The sequence below is a fragment of the Falco peregrinus genome, chromosome 6 (genome assembly GCF_023634155.1).
Source record: "Falco peregrinus isolate bFalPer1 chromosome 6, bFalPer1.pri, whole genome shotgun sequence".
In the NCBI taxonomy this organism is placed as follows: domain Eukaryota; kingdom Metazoa; phylum Chordata; class Aves; order Falconiformes; family Falconidae; genus Falco; species Falco peregrinus.
The window spans coordinates 21,404,412-21,420,806 of NC_073726.1; the positions used below are offsets into that span (position 1 = coordinate 21,404,412).

Sequence of the window (16,395 nt, forward strand, 5' to 3'; positions counted from 1 at the left end):
TCCCCCCTCTGCTAATGACAGACCGTTACTTAGCAACGCGGGGGGGGATTTTTAAGAGAAGATCAGAGCGCCGGGATGAGGATATAAACTCTGCTGTTCTCCCTCCCGGGGAACTTACCAAAGAGGCACCTCTCCTTTCGTCAAGCATCTAATTTTTTTCATACGAGAGGCAACGGGAAAGTCTGAGAGCGCTGGTTCCCTGATGGATGGATGGCTGCCTCTCCCCGCACCTCCTCTGCTCAGGCGCTCCACTCTTCAGTTATATGCTAAGGGCATCATTTAAAGGGAAGCCCAAAGCGGGATCACTAAGCTCCCTGCATGCGTATGCAGGTGACTGAGAAGGGGACCGGTGGGCAGAAGGGTGATCCAGGCAGCCGGGGCTTTCCTCCACCTACACATTGAGGGAAAGTAGCTTTCATCTTTTTGTTCTGACTTTGGGCAAGGGAGGGAGGGAAGCAGATTGTGCCCAACTCCTTGCTGAGATGAAACGGTCGATGAGAAGAGGTCTCCTTGTCACAGGCACAAAGGCCACCTCCGCCTGGCAGCATGGTGCTGAAATCTAACCCTAGCATCATTCTCTTGTGCTCTTTCCTGCCCAGTGACTACATCATTGAGGAGAAGACGGCCGTGCTGCAGAAGAGGGAGCATGAGGGATTCGGGTTTGTATTGCGAGGGGCCAAAGGTAAGGGCTGCTTCTTTCGCTCGGTGCTGGGGCTGGGAGGGAAAGCTCCTTCTCCTCACTTTGGCTGGTGCTCAGGACCCCCTTTCCCTGGCTGCGCCGAGCAGCCCGCAAGCCCCTGTGCATCGGGGTCTCTTAGGGGACTCTCTTCTCCCCCTCTGGCAGCTAGGCAGATGCAGTGCAGCTTGTCTCTGACTACATGCATTGTACGGAAAATGCCATTCATGGCAAATATGCATCTCTCACACTTTCTGGGGTGTTTCTCTGGTACAAATGCCGGTATTCATAGCTTTGCATTTGTAGGAGTTTTCACTTCTGTCTGTTTACTGGGCGTGTAAAGTGCATCTGCTCTGTTTCAGGTGCAGATGTAAGCCCTGTGGGGCAGGGCCTGTGTTCTCCATGGATTTTTTTTTTTTTTTTTTGCAACGCTTGAAGTATTTCACTATACCTTTGCTGTGTAGAGCTGGGGTCCTTCTGGGAGCCCTGGCTGCCTTGGGGTTCAGCCCCGGCATGAGGGCAAACCAGCAGATGTCTGTCCTGCAGCTGCCACCATGCCTTCGACCCTGTGCTGCCAGACAGCCTCTGCTCGTGCCTGGGGCACGTGTCCCCTGCACAGCCCTGGAGCACCTGTGCTCGTGCAGCCGGTACCTCGGACCGGGTTGTTCCTGTGGCTCCTCGTGCCAGAAACTGGTCTTTATGCTGCAAAAAAAAGAGAGTCCCTTAGGGACTGGTTATGAATGTGCTCCCATTCACATAGGAAACAAGCTTCACCCCCTGTGCTCGGGAGGCAGGTCCACCTCCAGCTGGAGAGTCCTCTCTCCAGCACTTCCAGGCTGAAGGCTGGGGAGAGGTGAGAGGATCTCAGAAATGCAGCTGCTGAAAGCAGAGGCACAGCAGTGCATGGTTCCATCCCTTCCTTGCATGTAGGGTGTGAGATGCAAGAGTTAAAGCTTAGAATAGTGGCTGCCAGCTCATTTGGTAGTGCTGCTCCTTTCCTGGACCTCGGCGTGGCTGGAAATCGTTGTGATTTGGGTTTTAATCTTGGATGTGATTTTCTGTGGGGATTCCTGATTTGTCTTTGTTCTGTCCATATTGCGAAAGGGCTCTGTGTGCCAGTGGGTGTGTTTGCGTTCCTGTCAGAATATGGTTGCTGTCTCTTCCTCCCTTCTTTCTCCCCTTCCCTATGTATGTGACATACGTGTCTGTCCATGTGCTGCTCACATCAGTCTGTGTAACATGAAGTGAAACTTCAGGGCTCAAAATGGCATCCATTTTTTTGCCAGATCAGACTTGCAGCTATTGTGTTAGGAAAAATGGGAAAAATTTTGTCCCATTTCCTTTTTTCTTTCTTTTTTCTTGTTTGCCCTCCTAATGTTTGTAGGCTTTGTATTTTCCTTTGTCTGCTAAGGCTGAAAGAGAGGACTTGGAGCAGATGAAACAGTGGGCATGAGGCTGTGTGGGACTTGGGTCTGGCTTACAGATTCACAGCCTGGCGTTGCTGCGGGGGCCACTGAGCAGCCTGTGGCTGCAGAGGGTTGTGGCTTGGGAGCCCTCGCAGGCTAGGCATGGTCTCTCATGCTGCCATCTGGGACAGGGGTGCTGGGGAGTGTGCTGAAGCCCCTTGGGGAGCAGCATCCTCTTTACAGAGAAGTGAATGTGGTGGCTCCGAGTCACCCCCTTTTTTCCCAGCCACTCAGCCTGGTGGTTTCTGCTGCCATGGGGTTTAAGCTGGAAGGAGCGCTGAGACTCTCTCTTGGCCCACCACCACTCACACTTCATTGAGACACTGTGCAAAACACTTCAGGCATCGTTGGGTGAACCGGAGAAGGGGTCTGAAAATGGGAGGGACCAGAACATCGGCAAAGTCCCTGCAGAGGGAGGGAGCTGGTTATTAAGTGAGACTCAGCTGGATGATCCTCAAAGGAAACTGCACTTTGTGCTGCAGAGGATAGTGAAAATCTTGCATGGCTTCTACCGGTCTTGCTGAGGGTTGATTCCTTCCCAAGCCCAAATTTGCCTGGCCACGTTAGCTGTCTCAGCACCTGCATGCCTGGCAGACCATGCTCTCCACCACCCTGGAGAGCCAGTCCTTCCCAGCTTGTCCCATCTCCACCTCCGTCCAGTGCCAGCAGGAGGTGATGTCCCAGTCAAACCAACTGAGCATTTGGACAAAGGATATTTTATCCTGATCTGCACCTTTTGGACACAGGACTTGCCTGCAGCCATTGCCCTAGGCAATCATTTGAAGCAGATGGGAAGCCATGTAGCAGCCCCTTCACTCAGCACCGTGACAGAAAGTGATGAGCAGGTGGATTCACTTCTTCGTTTCGTGGCCCAGAGAGGCCATCCCTACCTTCCACATACACAAACGATAGACCTGTGCTCAAAGTTCTGGAAGGTGATATTTCTTGGCTTGTAATATCCAGAACTCAACCAGTCAGTCTTCTGTGCCTAGACTAGAGCAACCTCCCTTTTCCTGGCTAACCTGACCACAGATCAGGTCTATTTAGTCTATTTAGTAATATGAGTCATTAAATATTCATACATACTTCCCTGGGGCCGTCTGTGTAAACAGTGGTTGTTACCACTCATACAGTGACTGCACCTCACGTGGTCTCAGCAAATCCATGTTGCCAGTACCCTGGGCCGAGGAGTATTGTGTCTAGGCCAATTAATGCTCATGGGCATCTGGTTATGGTGGGTTCTGTGAAAGCAGGAGAGGGACAGGCAGTCCCTGACTTGGGAATTTACTCTCTAAGGAAGAAGCAGATAATTTTATGAATAGCAAGGATATTGCAAATAATACAAATCTAGTGTTAAAAAAAAATAGAAAAGGAAATGGCTCCAAGTGTCCTTGCTTCAGGGCATGAGCTTTCCTTTGTCTCCTTAGTCTGAGGAGAAGCCACTAGGTGTGAGGCAGGTGATTCATGAAGTTTCGAAGCTCCCGTGGTGATTGCTTCCCGTGATTTGCATGTCTCCCAAAGCAGCTGATACAGTACACTGCTGGGGAGAAGATGCTGTGCTGATCCATGATCCAGTGTGGGAGTCAGTTTGCTCCTGCTTCTTTCTTAAGCAGTATCAACTTTTTATTGCACACACACACACACACACACACACACCAGTTCTCCAGCCAAGCAAGCACTTCACCTCCTTTACCAGGTGCACCTGCCTTGACGCTGAATGCAGATGTGCTTTCCAGGTTTCTGCCCAGCTCGCCACACTTGCTCCATGGAGTGAGTGTCCTTGACACACTACCTGCCCTGGTGCCGTGGGCTCTCCACAGCCCCAGGCCCTGCTGCTCTCCTCTGCCTGCCATGGCCTCTGTGCCCCTCAGTGCCCTTCCTGCGGCTGCTGTCAGTCCCTGCATTTGAGCCAAACTGTCAAGGAGCGCTTGTAAAACCAGCAGGTCACAGCTCGTGACCCAGGTGCCGATCCATGGGACTCGCCAACAGGGAGGGTCGGTCTGTACCCCAGCCCCATCCCATCCAGCTCCGCAGGAGCCATTGCCATCCCCAGCTGCCTGGTTGCTCCAGAGCACTCCCTGGGAGCATCTTGTTACCTTCAGTATCACGGGAAAGCTGGTCACTGTGACCGCACGGCTTCCAGCCCTGCACCTGAAGCCCATGCGGCCATGGCCAGCGCCCATTGCCCACACCTGGCCATGGGCGAGCTCATGCATGGTGTGCTGTGTTCCTCCTCTGGTGCCACACACGAGCTGCTCACCCATGACTCGGTCCTGTGGTTGAGAATGAGTTCTGGCCACACGGGCTTTGGGGCTTTGCAGGGGAAAGCGCAGAGAGCTTGGGGCTCAGGTTAGGGAGAATCTCTGTGTGGATGTCATCTGCTCACTTTACAAACTCCCGCTTGCTTTTTGCCACTTTTTGCAACTTTTCTCTCTACAGGACGGTTGAAGTTTGATGTTCATCATCAGATGTCTGTGTTTGCAACTCTTTGCGTAAATACCAGCCAGAGCGACTGGCATTGCAGATACTGAGACTAATGGCCTTAGGTGAATTCAGTGAACTGGCCACCCAAGCCCAGAATTTGCCTGGGTCTGTAGCAATCAATGGATCATTTTAGAGCATTTTAGTTTTGTTTCCTGTCCATCACTTGGTATGAGGACCTCAGGCTCAGAAGTCTCTGCAAGCTCAGTTTGGGTGCTGTGAAGTGCCTGGTGCTGGGTCTTGTTGGCCAGAGGCAGGGGTCTCTGACAGCCGCAGCTCCTGTCCCACAGGCTGCGGTGAGGGAAGTGCAGTCAAAGGGTGAGGATCTTGCTCTTTGCTCGGGGCAGAGTTGTCCTAAAGCCCTGCAGCAAGTTTTTGTATGCAGTGGTGGTATCATAAAGTTTCTTGGAAATAAGAGCTCACTGATGGTTTTCAGAATGTGGTTCTTGTGCAGAGTGCTGTGACTGCAGGGCTACGAAGATGAGGAGGGGACTGGAGCATCTCCCTTCTGAGGAAAGGCTGAGAGAGCTGGGCATGTTTAGCCTAGAGAAGAGAAGACCAAGAGGGGATCTTATCAGTGTCTACAAACATCTTAAGGACGAGTGCCAAGAGGACGGGGCCAGGCTCTTTTCAGGGGTACCCAGCGACACGACAAGGGGCAGTGGGCACAAGCTGCAGCACAGCGAGTTCCACCTGAATATGAGGAAAAACATCTTTGCTGTGAGGGTGACAGAGCAGGGGAACAGGCTGCCCAGCGAGGCTGTGGGGTCTCCTTCTCTGGGGACATTCAAAACCCACCTGGTTGTGACTCTGTGCAACCTGCTCTGGGAGAGAGAACCTGCTTTAGCAGGAGTTGGACTAAGTGATCTCCAGAGGCCCCTTCAAACTCTGACTATTCTGTGACTGTGTGACACTTTGTGACCCTCAGGTTGGACAGAAGTTAGGACTGGAGGTGTTTAGACAGAGCATGTCAAACACCATGTCTGTCATCTGTGTTGTTAAGGGTGGTGTCTTCATTATGGAGATCTGATGGAAAACTAGGAACAAGGCCCAGCAGATTCTAGATATGGCCATTGCTACTTATGGCATGCCTTTTTACAGTAGCCTTAGAAATTGAAAAATTCAGGAGCTGATTTTAAATAACTGCTGTAGCAGTTTTCTCCCTGCCCCCAAACACACGTACTCCATTAGTACTGGTACCTGTTGACCACCCAGCTGCAAGCAGGTACCTGCTGCTCCAGTGCTCTGTTTGGGTGTCAGAACAGTGCTGTGTGGCTCCCTGCCCTCAAACTGAGACATGCCTTCAGGATTTTAAGTGAGAAGTACCGAGGCAGCTATGGTATTATTTTATTTTTCACTCTGTAAATGTGTTTCTGGTGAAGTACCTGGGATATTGTTGTGGTTTAACCCTGGCCAACAACTAAGCCCCACACAGCCCACTGTCACAGCCGCATGTTCATTCCCAGTGATCATCCCCAGGGTGATGGAGAGAGACTCGGAAGGGTGGAAGTGATAAAACTGGTTGAGATAAAAAACATTTAACAGGTAAAGCAAAAGCTGCGTGCGCACGCAAAGCAAAACGTGGAATTCATTGACTGCTTCCCATGGGCAGGCAGTGCTCAGCCATCCCCAGGAGAGCCGGGCTCCGTCACTTGTAACGGGGACTTGGGAAGACAAGTGCCACCACTCCAAACATCCCGCTTTCCTCCTCCTTCCTGCAGCTTTACATGCTGAGCATGACACCGTAGGGTCTGGAATCTCCCGTGTGTCAGTCGGGGCCAGCTGTCCCAGCTGTGTCCCCCCCCAGCTCCCTGTGCCCCCCGGTCTGGTGGCTGGTGGGATGGGGTGAGGTGCAGAAAAGCCCCTGACGCCGTGTGAGCTGCTCAGCGGTGACGAGAACACCCCTGTATTATCCACAGTGTTTCCAGCACAAACCCAAACCACAGCCCCACACCAGCTACCATGAAGAAAACTGACTCTATCCTAGCCAAAACCAGCACAGATCGTAACAATTTTTTCTGCTTGAATTAACTTGCAATACTTTTCACTGCCAGGCTTGGCTAGTAATAAGTGTAATTTGTCTGAGGAGAAAAGAAAAGAGGGGAAGGGAGAAAAAAGGAAGGGAAAGATGAAGAGGAGGGAAAGGAAAGGAAATGAGAAAGGAAAGGAAAGGGAGAGGAGAGAGGAAAGAGAAGGAAAAGGAGAAGAAAAGAATATATCACTTGGAAGGGACCTACAACAATCATCTAGTCCAACTGCCTGACCACTTCAGGGCTGTCCAACAGTTAAAGCATGTTGTTAAGGGCATTGTCCAAATGCCTCTTCAACGCTGACAGGCTTGGGGCATCAACCACCTCGCCAGGAAGCCTGTTCCACTGTTTGACCACCCTCTTGGCAAAGAAATGTTTCCTAATGTTCAGTCTGAACCTCCCCTGATGCAGTTTTGAACTGTTCCCAGGCGTCCTGTCCCCAGATCCCAGGGAGAAGAGCTCAGCACCTCCCTCTGCACGTCCCCTCCTCAGGAAGCTGCAGAGAGCAATGAGGTTGCCCCTCAGCCTCTTTCTCTCCAAACTAGATAAACCCAGAGTCCTCAGCTGCTCCTCACAGGACGTGCCTTCCAGCCCTTCACCAGCTCTGCTGCCCTCCCCTCTGGATGCATTTGAGGATCTTCACATCCTTCTTAAATTGTGGGGCCCAGCACTGCACACAGTGCTCACGGTGAGGCCGCACCGGCGCAGAATACGGTTTCGTCTTTTGTTGGGCTGGTCATGCTGTGTTTTATGCCTGCCAGGACATGGTCAGCCCTTTCCGCTGCCAAGTGTCCCAGAAAGCCTGTATTTTGAAGTGCCATCAACTGATGCTGCAAGAGCCAAAATCAAGGCTGGGGTTTACCGTGTCGGGTCCTGGGGAGCAACTCCTCATGACGCTGGGTAGCCCAGGGGAAAAGCAGCATGGGTGGCAGGGGAAGAGCGGGCTCTTCAGGCCTGGGCGCGCTTGTGGCCATGACAGGTACCACTGAACTAGTTTTGTGGCATGGGCATCCCTTTAGGATGCTGCTGTGTGCCAGCAGTGATGCCATCCTCCCTGCGGTGGCAAAGGCAGAGCTGACCCCTCTTCTTGGCTTCTGAGGGGCTGTCAGCACCCCCGTGCCCAAAGGGCAGGATTGGGGTGCTGCAGGGCCTTTGCCCTCCGACCTGTGGTGCTGAGGCTGGTGTCATAGCCACCCCGGGGCTTCCTGGTGATCTGGCTCTTCCAGGTGCAGCTGAAGCTGGTGTCCCTGGTGTGAGACAGCCCGGACGGGGTGTTTAAGACCAGGTAATGGCTGCTGTGATCAAATTGCAGAACCACAGCTGTAATGTTAATATAATGGCTCCTTGAGAGGTACAAATTATGCTTCCTGAAATTTAAGGTCGTGAGCTTTTACAATGAATGGTAGACCTCCTTGTTAGATCGTTTTACCTCATTACCAGCAAGAATTTCTGTAATTGAATTCCAAACCTTTTGATTTAGTTTAGCCTTTGCCAGTTGGATAAGAGAGCTTCCACAAATTTTATTTTCTTCCTGGGTAGGCATCTATAGATGAATTGTCACTGAATTACATACTTCTGTCCTAAAGCTTTCCCGCAGGCTCTGATCTGGAAATGATATTTTGGAGGGTCTGGTCCCAAGCTGGTTTTTGTGGTGGCTGGTTTCCTGCCTCTCAGCCTCCATGAGAAGCATAGGGCAGGATTCCCAGGTTGTGTAAGAAGTATTGGTGTCCTCCTCCATCACCGGGGCTACAGCCAGCTCTGAACACTGCAGGTTGTTCTGGTTAATATTTCTTGTTTTGTTGGTGTTGAGACAATGGTGAGGGAGCTGACAGTGTCACAGGCAGCGCTTTGGAGGAATGGCTGGATTTCGTCAGCGTGGGGTGGGGAGTGATGCTAGAAGTGGCCAGACTTCACAGATAACTGACAGGGAATACTAGAGACCTTTGGGATCCCCAGGAGGTAACCCCTCAGTGATAGCAGATAAAGCTGGGATTACCTAGGTAATGGTATTAAAAATACCAGGTTTGAGCACAGATGTAGCAAAACTGGTGTGAATGGGGGGGAAAGTAGCTAGAGGCAGATTGTTCATTTGGGAGGAAACTGGAGCAGCAAAAAGGAGCGTCAGGAACCAGTGGAAAGGTTACAACGGTATGTGAGTGATGTGACTGGGGCTGTTTGGCAGGGGTATATGCTCGGCAGCTCTGGGCAATAAACCATATTGGTTCTTCTGACCATCCCCTGTGTGTCCACCCTGCTCCTTGGTCTCCAGCTGTCAGCAGAACAGCCCTACAGATGGATCAGGCATCTCAGTACCAGGCTGGTGCCTACTGCAGTCCCGTTGACATCGGCATCTGTCTACCACCTCCGAAAAGCTGGCTTTTAGGGAAGAGCAAGCTCCTGAGGTTTGTTGGGAGCCGTCCCTTCCCCGTGGCCAGTACTGACCACAGGCCATTCTGAAAGGCATGCTGCCTGCAGGCAGCGCGTGGGTGCCTGCCTACAGCCATGCTCAGGCAGCATGTGCTGCAGCATCTTCTGTGTAGGGCTCCATCTCCTGTGACCCAGAGGAGCACAGGTTTCCCGTATCAGGCTTGTGGCTGCACAGACTTTGCCTTTGCCAGAGCATTAGTTTCCAGAGGTGCTTCTGCCCCCTTCAGAAGACTCTGGTGCTTTGGAAAGAGACATCCCCACCACCAGGGTCTCCTGCACATGGCACTGTTGCAGGTGCTCCATAGGGTTGCTGTCAACATACATTTCATTTAGTTTTGTTCTGTTCTGAGAAAATGATGTGCCTGGTCCCCACAAGTAAGGGCAGGGCTGGGCTTTCAAGTGGTAAGCTGATTTTACGACTTCTCTGGTACTTACCCAGGAGGCTTTAATTACTGTGTACTGCAGGAGAATTTTCTCCCTTTGCAGTAAAGTATAGAGCAGTGTCAGTACTGGCCAGGTACAATCACAGCACTGGTATATTTGGCTAAATTGTCACTAAAAGCAGCTGTAAGGGAAAGTTCTGAAACAAGGCAGCACAGTTGCAGACTCCAGGAGGTTTCCTCCGTATTGCCTGAGTCTGTGATTAATATAGGCAGATGGGCAGTCCAGCGCTGGATTGCACCTACACCTGGAAGTCACAGCTCCTGCCTGACGTGGCTGTTGGAGACACCCAGAGCAGTTAGCCCTGCAGACCTCATTGTCTGCATCGAAAAGGGATGGTTTGGTTCATGTTGACTTGTCCATTACTAGAGCTTCTTTCTTGTTCCCTGTAAGTGCTGGGACTTCAGGCGGTAGCAGAGGAGAGCTGGTTGCTTTCTCTGTCGGTGTTTTTCCCCCTTGTCTGTTAAATTATGCTTCTCGTATTTGTTTCATAAGGATACGGTTCCAACTTCAAGGATGTATTTTCTTGTTTACTGAATCTTTAAGGCACTAGTGACACTTTACAAATCGTGTATCACGGCATGCAGTTACTGTATATATATGGCTTCCAGCCCACGGAAAATTATGTGCCTGGAGTCCTCATGTAACACATCAATAATGCAGGTGACAAAATTGGCTATAAGGCTGGGTTTCCTAGGTTAATTTTATCTGTATTCCCTATCAGTTTGTATCTTTGATGACCAGTACAAAAAATGGATCCTTGAGCTATCCCTCAGGTGACTCTTTTCCTGAGTTGTGACTTAGGATTCCTTCACCATGCGCTGGCTGTCACCAGCCCCATGGTAGGGAAGTGTGGGGCAGTGCTGCTGAATTGTGCAACCGTGGGATCCAAGGGGGGGCAAGCCTGGTGGGATGGGTGTATCTGGAGTCACTGTGGTAACCTGGTTTGCTCACATCAGGCTCCTTCTCCTGGCTAGGAAACCAATTAAATTGTCATCTGTCCAACTCTGTCCTCCCCAGGGACCAGGGCTTCCACTTAACCTTTTCATGACTTAATTATGATGCATGTATGATGAGAGGGCAGCACTGGTTGTCATGCTGATGCTCCTGTTTTGTGAAGTACAGTGCTGATATTCTACGGAGACCGTATGTCTCATTATCATTATATAAATAATTTACTTGACATTCAGAGAGCCTGAGTCTCCCCTTTTTCTCATTTTCAGAGGTTCAGGCAATATACAAGGTATTTCTCACCTTAAACTTTGTATCCATCTGGGCCTGCATCTAGCGTAAGTTATTGGGCACCTAGTTTTGCAGCTGCAGTCTACAGCAAGGTCGTGTTTGTGGTTCTTTGAGCTTCAGGCTATTGAAAAAAACTTGCTGGTCAACACAGATCCAAAGAGTTGAATTTAACATGGGGGAAGTCCTGAGGGATTTGGAGAAATCAGATGTTAACGTTAGCATTTCTAAAAATAGGTAAGATGACTTATCAACTGTTTGCCACTTAAGCTAGTTTCCATCAAAGGAAGAAGTCATGGAAAGCTGTTGATAAAAACCATCTCAGATCATTCAGCATGTTAACATCTTGTCAGGCAAACTTGGTCCGGTACTAGCTAATGGCTATCTGATTTAGCAGAAAAATCTTGCATAAAAATTTTAAATAAAATAATAAGTAGTATGGTAAATGATGGAAATATTTTTATCTGTGTTACATCAGTGTCTATACATTTCACACGAAAGAAAGAATGTAGGTCACATTTACTGGAGTGACCTGATGTCAAAGGAGATGTATGTGCAAGATCATCCACTGACTCTGTTACTAAATCTACTGCTTTATTAGGGTTTTGACACAGCTCTTAAAAAATACATTGTTTTGATAATAGACTTAGACCAGGGGTCCTCAAACTACGGCCCACAGGCTGGATACAGCCCCCCAGGGTCCTCAATCCGGCCCCTGGTATTTACAGACCCCCCCTGCCGGGGGTTGGCGGGGGGGGGGGGGGAGAACCAAGCAGCCGCAGATGGCTGCCTGCTACTTCATCCGCGTGCCGGCCCCCTGGTTAAAGTTCGAGGACCACTGACTTAGAGTGAAAAGTAATTTACCTAGGCCTGTTGATACAGTACATCACTGTCTATATTGCTAACAAAACTAAACCATGCTTTCTGCATACATCAGCTGAGGTGAGGCAGACCTGCAGGGACCTTTCTTGAAGGCTCTGGCCGTTGTCATGCATGATATCAGACTAGATAATCACGTTTTTTTCTGACGTGCTTTTTGCATGTGTTTAAGGCAAATGGTTTGTTCAAGCATCACCAGCCACTAAAGAAGACATTTGGTGTTTGATTTCTTAGAAAGTTAGCCTGGATCCTTCAGTGCATCCTGCTCAGAGCTGTCCCTACACTAGCAAAGAGTGTCCTTTTACCAATGGCTCTTCCGAATGAAGATGAGACAGTGAATCCTGCACAGACTAAAGATTCCTGTGAGAAAAAGACACCTCCATCAATCCACTGAAAAGCCCTGAGTGAGAGCCTTTGGTTCACCTGGCTCTGAAATTGCCAGCCTGGCCAGGGTTTGGGGAGCGTGTCTCTCTTTAGAATTCCTGAGCTCTGCATCTGAGACAGCTGTTTCATGCAACCGTGGCCTCGCTGTTGCATTTCTTACCACCCAGTTTCAGCTTCTCCCCTACCCATGTGAGAATTACTCTGCTCGAGGCAGGGACAGTACGAGCTATCACAGCCAGACTGTGAGAGTCCCTTGTGCTGGTCTTGGTGCTGGTTTGCAGGCCCTTCTTCATGCTCCTGTATTAATTACACTTTAGAGAAAGTCATGCAAAGTAACGCATCACAACATCACATACACCATTTGCCAGGAATCTGTATGCACCCCAGTCAAGACCACTAGACCTAAACTTAGTGCTTGCGTAGAGCAGGGGGCTGAGATAGTCCACGTCACCGCCACTGGTGCCAGGAACTCTGCATCGCACTTTTAAACTGATGCTGTGCAAGTGGCAGTGCCGTGCTGTTGGCCAGCCACTGGTCAGCAACCCAAACGTGGATGTTTCAGGCGCTGGCATCTTTGGTGCATGACATATGCTGCATCATTTAGCAAAACAGTGGCTTGTTAGCCTCATCTCCTCCTGGTGGTTTAAGTGTGTTCAAGAGCTACTCAGCGGAATAACTGCTGTATTGCTGTTGCAGGAGAGGACTTCTGCTGTACAGCTGCGATTGTTACTTGACAGCTAGCCTTGAACAAAGGGGCTGTCCCAGGGAGAGCAGGAGAAAAACCCACTCACTGACCCTCCGGTGTGTATCACGCTTGGCAGGAGAGTGCACATCTGTCAGAGCGTGTCTGGGGGTTTCAGCCCCTTACTGCTAATGCATCAATAATTTTCTTTGTCGGTGACAGTCAGGTGACGTGGAGTATAGTCTCTTGTTTCTGCAGGCAGGGAATACAGAGTAGTTGGCACAGGTGGTTTCAGGATTGCACCTTCACCCCCCAACTCCCTCACTTGCTGCATACTCCAGTATCTGGTAGCCCATCTTCAGCTTCATCTTTGAGGCTGCCTCCAGCTGAGAACAGCTCCAGAACCAGTGTAGCACAGATCACCAGAGGTGGCACAGTCCCCTCGCTAGTCCTGGGACTGCCACTAAGTGGAGGAAGAGCTGGAATGACCCTGTAGATGCTGCTCTCTGGAAGGCTACACAAGTCAGTGCCCAGGTGTCGTAATGCCAAGAAGCAGCACTTTTCCTGGAAAGGTAACTTCTCTCTTCCCTCACCTGTGGCACCAGCTATTCAGAACAGCTGCCTGCCTGATAACACCTGAAAGCAAGTAATGAGATTGCATGCCATTAGAAAAGGGATGTCTCGAGCTTCAGGTGTCATATAAGGCCTAGTGAAGAGGTCCTCACTGATCCAATGCTATGGTCTTGTCTAGCGAGACGTGAATCCCCTCTGCCCAAAAGCAGCTACACAAGCAGCAGGTCTGTTTGCAATAAAAATCTTCTCAGAGCATTGTGACCAGCCCCTGAAACAGCCACAGTGATATATTCTGTGCTGAGGACAGCAACCCATCAGGGTACTGCAGGCAGTTTCGGGTGAGCGGAGTCTGGCCAGCACATAAAAAGTAGCTGTGGCCTTTCTGCTTAACTTCTTTAATGGATTGGGTGTTTCTGAACATCTGCAGATCTGCCCTTGATAAACAGGCAAAGGAAGCTTGTTCCTTTGTCGCATCGCACAAGGTGCATACATCACATGGGCATCTCTCTGCTGTAAGTAGGACATTCCCCATGCAAAATTACTTCATCCTGGATGGACAGTGAAGCAAGATGTGCTGGAGCTGGATAAAGTAGGCGTGCTGCCTGGGTCCATCTGAGAAAGTCCCTTCCCTGGAAATGGTGGGCTTTTTGAGGGTGAGAGCAGGTTTTCCAACCAGGAATGCAATTCATATCTCACTGATGGAGAATGGGGTTCATATGACTAATGTTGATGTCCATCAACCAGTGGCTCTCTGCTCCTGAGCTAATGGTCTCCTGTAGAGGACCAGCATGAGAGGGGCACCAGTCTGGGGCACTGGAAGCAGGTGCCATGTCTGCAGCTCAGGTGAATGGTGCACATGGCTTTTTCTCTGCTGACTAGGAAAAAGGCCTGGAGCTGCTAACGCAAATGTAGACATGGAAGGAGTGAGTTCTTCCCCTCTTGGCATTGTTCATAGATGTCCTCATTTTGTCTGTGGTACTGGGAGGTGGATGAGGCTTTAGGGACCTTGTGGGAATATATGTGACTCTGGGAGTCACACATGTCCAGGAGGCTCTGGGGCTCTCTCAGAGTCTAAAGCTGATGAATACTGTAGATATGTAGCATTACCTCTGGTTCCTGCGTTGATGTCAAGCTAAGCCTTGCATACGTGTTCTTTCTGAACCAATGTACAGATATTTTCCTAGGCTCCTGAACATTCTTGTCCACCTTTTGGTTGCTTTTTGCCACACTCAATCTCTCTCTCTTTGTGTTTTGCAGCTGAAACCCCAATTGAGGAGTTCACCCCAACCCCAGCCTTCCCTGCACTCCAGTACCTGGAATCAGTGGATGTGGAAGGTGTCGCTTGGAGAGCAGGGCTTCGCACAGGAGACTTTCTGATCGAGGTGAGCCCGGATGCGGCAGGGAGAGTGACCAATGGCTGCCAGCAGCGTCTTGGTCTGCAGGGCAAGGGTCTACAGTTTGCATAAAGTTATTTTCCTTTATAAAGTGCTTTGGGAGCTGGGTGGTAATTGTTCCTGAAATGCCTGCTGCCTAGATACCTTGATGAAAAAATGTACTTCAGGTACAATAATTTCAAACAGATACATGCTGTCTGTGCTAGAATATGAGCTGACAGGTTCCCTTCTGCTGACTGAAATTATGGGAAAAATGGAGGTTGGAGAAAAGATTCATTAGATGCCTTCTCTGGAGGCCAATCAGGATTGTTTTGTACTGATACTTATTACAGCTTTTACCCAATGTGGCACAAGTATTGGGGATCTAGAAAGAAGGATTACATTGACTGGGTACATAGAGCTCTGCTCTTGTATCTCCCCTTTGGCCCCTTCCCTTTCTCAAGAGGGCGATGCCGGGGGCTCTGTACTGCCTTCACTCTGCTCTGAGGCCACAGCTGACTGGATTTTCCTGGGCATGTTTAAAAGAAAGGAAAGCCAGGATTAGAGTCACTGGCAGCTTCACGTTGAACAAGTGGCCAGAGGGCTCAGCAGCAAGGCACAGCGAGGCGACACAGAGGTGCAATCTCCCCAGAGCACAGGGGTAGGACTCTGGAGCTGGCTGGCAGGTCTCCAGCAGTGACAGCACTTGCTTGTTCCCACAGCTTGGCATTATTATTATTTTATTACTATTATTGTTGTCGTTGTTGTTATTACTATCATTATTATTATTATGTTCTTATTTGTATCAGTGTATGCGCATAATGTCAGCGACAGGTCAGGACAACACTGTGATATGTGCTGTATGGCGCACAGCCCCTGCACAGAGCAGGTGGTGACAGCTGGGTCCCAGCACAGGGACAATGGGATGCTCCCGTGCTGATGCTCACTGCCTCTGGACAGTGAGCTGACGCTGCAGGGAGCAGTCTTGGCATATCAGCTGCTTCATCTTGTAGTGAATGCAACAGAGGATGGTTTTAAGGAGCGATTTAAAAGAGAGCAATAACATTGATTTGTTAGTGTTTATAGGGACTCTTCTCTCTATAGGAGGAAGGTGCAGGAGACATAACTTGCAAGTGAAAATTATGTTCAGAATCCATGCCAAATGGATATGGTATGAATAGGCCAAGTCTGCATTTCTTAAAGCCGGAGATAAGGCCGTTACAATAAGGCAGCTGAGAAGTGGTTAAAGTGTTGGTGGATCACTCGGTCAAGATGCTCGTTTCTGTACCTTAATTGTTAAAGAGATCCCAGAGAATTTGTTTCAAACAGAGGTGTATACACAGTCCGTGCAGGAAGGGATGTGAGGTGAATCCTGCCCCTTCCAAGGGGGTGGCAGCAGGGGTGGAATGAGGCTGAATTGACACCATCCGTGCTTAGATGGGATGGGAAGGGAACCTTTGTGTGAAGGTTTGAGGTAGGCGGAGTGGTTGGGCCTCTCCTCATAGCAAGTGCTGAGCAGCGCATGCTGAACAGGCAGTCTGTACAGTCAGAGGAAGGGCTGGCATCCTGTGGGATTTTGCTTTCTTGCATCTTCACGTGCAAAAATCATAAGGCTTTAAATCCAGCAATGCAGTATATGACGCTGGTCCAATGTGGTGGTGGTGGTGTGGTGTAGGTTGTGGCTGTGCGTGGTGTAAGGCAAGCAGAGCTGCATGCTTCTGGCGGGTGGATGTGTGAAGTTGTA

General features: G+C 50.0%; 1 protein-coding gene across 1 annotated transcript in view; it reads left to right on the forward strand.

Annotated features, from left to right (window-relative positions):
- The window catches only part of SHANK3 (SH3 and multiple ankyrin repeat domains 3), a 368,446-nt gene that overhangs the window by 282,938 nt on the left and 69,113 nt on the right, over positions 1 to 16,395 (forward strand). The window contains 2 exon segments of the mRNA XM_055807431.1: positions 600 to 682; positions 14,536 to 14,660. Coding sequence (XP_055663406.1) covers positions 600 to 682; positions 14,536 to 14,660 — 208 coding nt within the window.